Source organism: Pongo pygmaeus, chromosome 10 (assembly GCF_028885625.2).
Source record: "Pongo pygmaeus isolate AG05252 chromosome 10, NHGRI_mPonPyg2-v2.0_pri, whole genome shotgun sequence".
In the NCBI taxonomy this organism is placed as follows: domain Eukaryota; kingdom Metazoa; phylum Chordata; class Mammalia; order Primates; family Hominidae; genus Pongo; species Pongo pygmaeus.
In genome coordinates, this window is record NC_072383.2 from 20,055,001 (window position 1) to 20,056,627 (window position 1,627).

The 1,627-nt window shown below is 40.7% G+C and overlaps 1 protein-coding gene across 2 annotated transcripts in view; it reads left to right on the forward strand.

Annotated features, from left to right (window-relative positions):
• AEBP2 (AE binding protein 2) overlaps window positions 1-1,373 on the forward strand; it is a 114,071-nt gene extending 112,698 nt beyond the window's left edge. The window contains exon 8 of one of the 2 annotated variants that reach the window (XM_054442955.2): window positions 962-1,289. In XM_054442955.2, the coding sequence (XP_054298930.1) occupies window positions 962-1,082 (121 nt within the window). In that variant the 3' untranslated portion in view covers window positions 1,083-1,289. Of the gene's footprint in view, window positions 1-961 lie in introns of both variants that reach the window. The other variant, XM_054442953.2, reaches the window with a different exon arrangement.
• Window positions 1,374-1,627: the final 254 nt, after the last annotated feature.

Sequence of the window (1,627 nt, forward strand, 5' to 3'; positions counted from 1 at the left end):
TGAGGCTGGTCTCGAATTCCTGAATTCAGGAGATCCACCCACCTTGGCCTCCCAAAGTGCGGGGATTATAGGTGTGAGCCACTGCACCTGCCCTGTATTTTTAGTAGAGACGGGCTTTCACCATGTTGGTCAGGTTGGTCTCGAACTCCTGACCTCCAGTGATGCACACACCTCAGCCTCTCAGAGTGCTGGGATTACAGGCATAAGCCACTGCACCAGGCAAATATGTATTTTTGGATGTGTATTTTTGGATTAGATCAGTGATACCAGCCAGTATGGTATGGTCTCTCAAGGATATTTGCAGATATGTGGGGGCAATTTTGGTTGTCTTAATACCTAAAAGTGCAACTGGGGCTTAGTTTTCTGGCACCAAGGATGCTGGGTGACTTGTACCTGTCCCACCTTAAATGCCAATAGGGCTTGGACTTTATCAGAAAATGAGACTAATTATGTTTTTGTAAATGCCTATTTATTTAACATAGCCCAGACTTTAATAAGCTTTTTTTGATAGAATAAAGAGCTTTCATTTTCACATTTAAATTTTGTTCATATAAAATTTTTTCGATAACTCTAAGTAGTTCAATTAGGCAGGAACATCTGAGTTACTTACTTTTGAGCTTACTGTGTTTTGTTTGAAAATCATGTAATTTGGGAGGACTATGGAACTGTTGTGTAAGATTTCACTGCATGAAATACAAGTTGAGCAGTTTTAGTCACACTAAAAATGAAACTGGGTGACAGATCATTCCCACTGTATTTTCTTACCTTCAAAAGATTTTCTGTGAAACTTACAGGCACTTGCTCTCTTATCATATGCTGTTGTTAGAGCTGTGTGGTCGGCCAGTAATTGAATAACAATGCCAGATCGGCACTTTTCATCAGGAGGTGCGGTCTTGTTTTATTTATCATCATGTTTCCTCATTAAGTTTAATTTTCTTTTTCTTTTCTTTCTTTTTTTGAGATGGAGTTTCACTCTTGTTGCCCAGGCTGGTGTGCAATGGCGCGATCTTGGCTCACCGCAACCTCCGCCTCCGGGGTTCAAGCGATTCTTCTGCCTCAGCTTCCTGAGTAGCTGGGATTAAAGACACCCGCTACCATGCCCGGCTAATTTTGTATTTTTAGTAGAGACGGGGTTTCACCATATTGACCAGGCTGGTCTCAAACTCCCGACCTCAGGTGATCTGCCCACCTCGGCCTCCCAAAGTGCTGGGATTACAGGCGTGAGCCACCGTGCCCAGCCAAGTTTAATTTTTACACCAATGATTCATTTCTGCTTTCACAGGTGATTACTTTATCTCACTAGAAAAAGAAAAAAAAAATGTAAAAATCTAAACAAAAAGTATCCAAAACTTACAATAAACCTTAATCTCGAATAATTATCATGACATGTGTTATTTGTGTGCTTATTGCTGTACAGCCTTCTTTGGCTTTCTGACAAGAGCAACTGCTGAGCAGAAGCACTTGAGCCTCGTCTGGCATTTGATGAATTTGATTAATGTGTGCTATGGTAAGTCTACTCCCCTGTATAATTTTATGGGAGAGGCTATGTGCAAGTCTGAATTTAAAAAAAAGAAAAAGCCTCGTGCAGAATTATTACCTACTCAATACATTATATATGTGCCAGAGA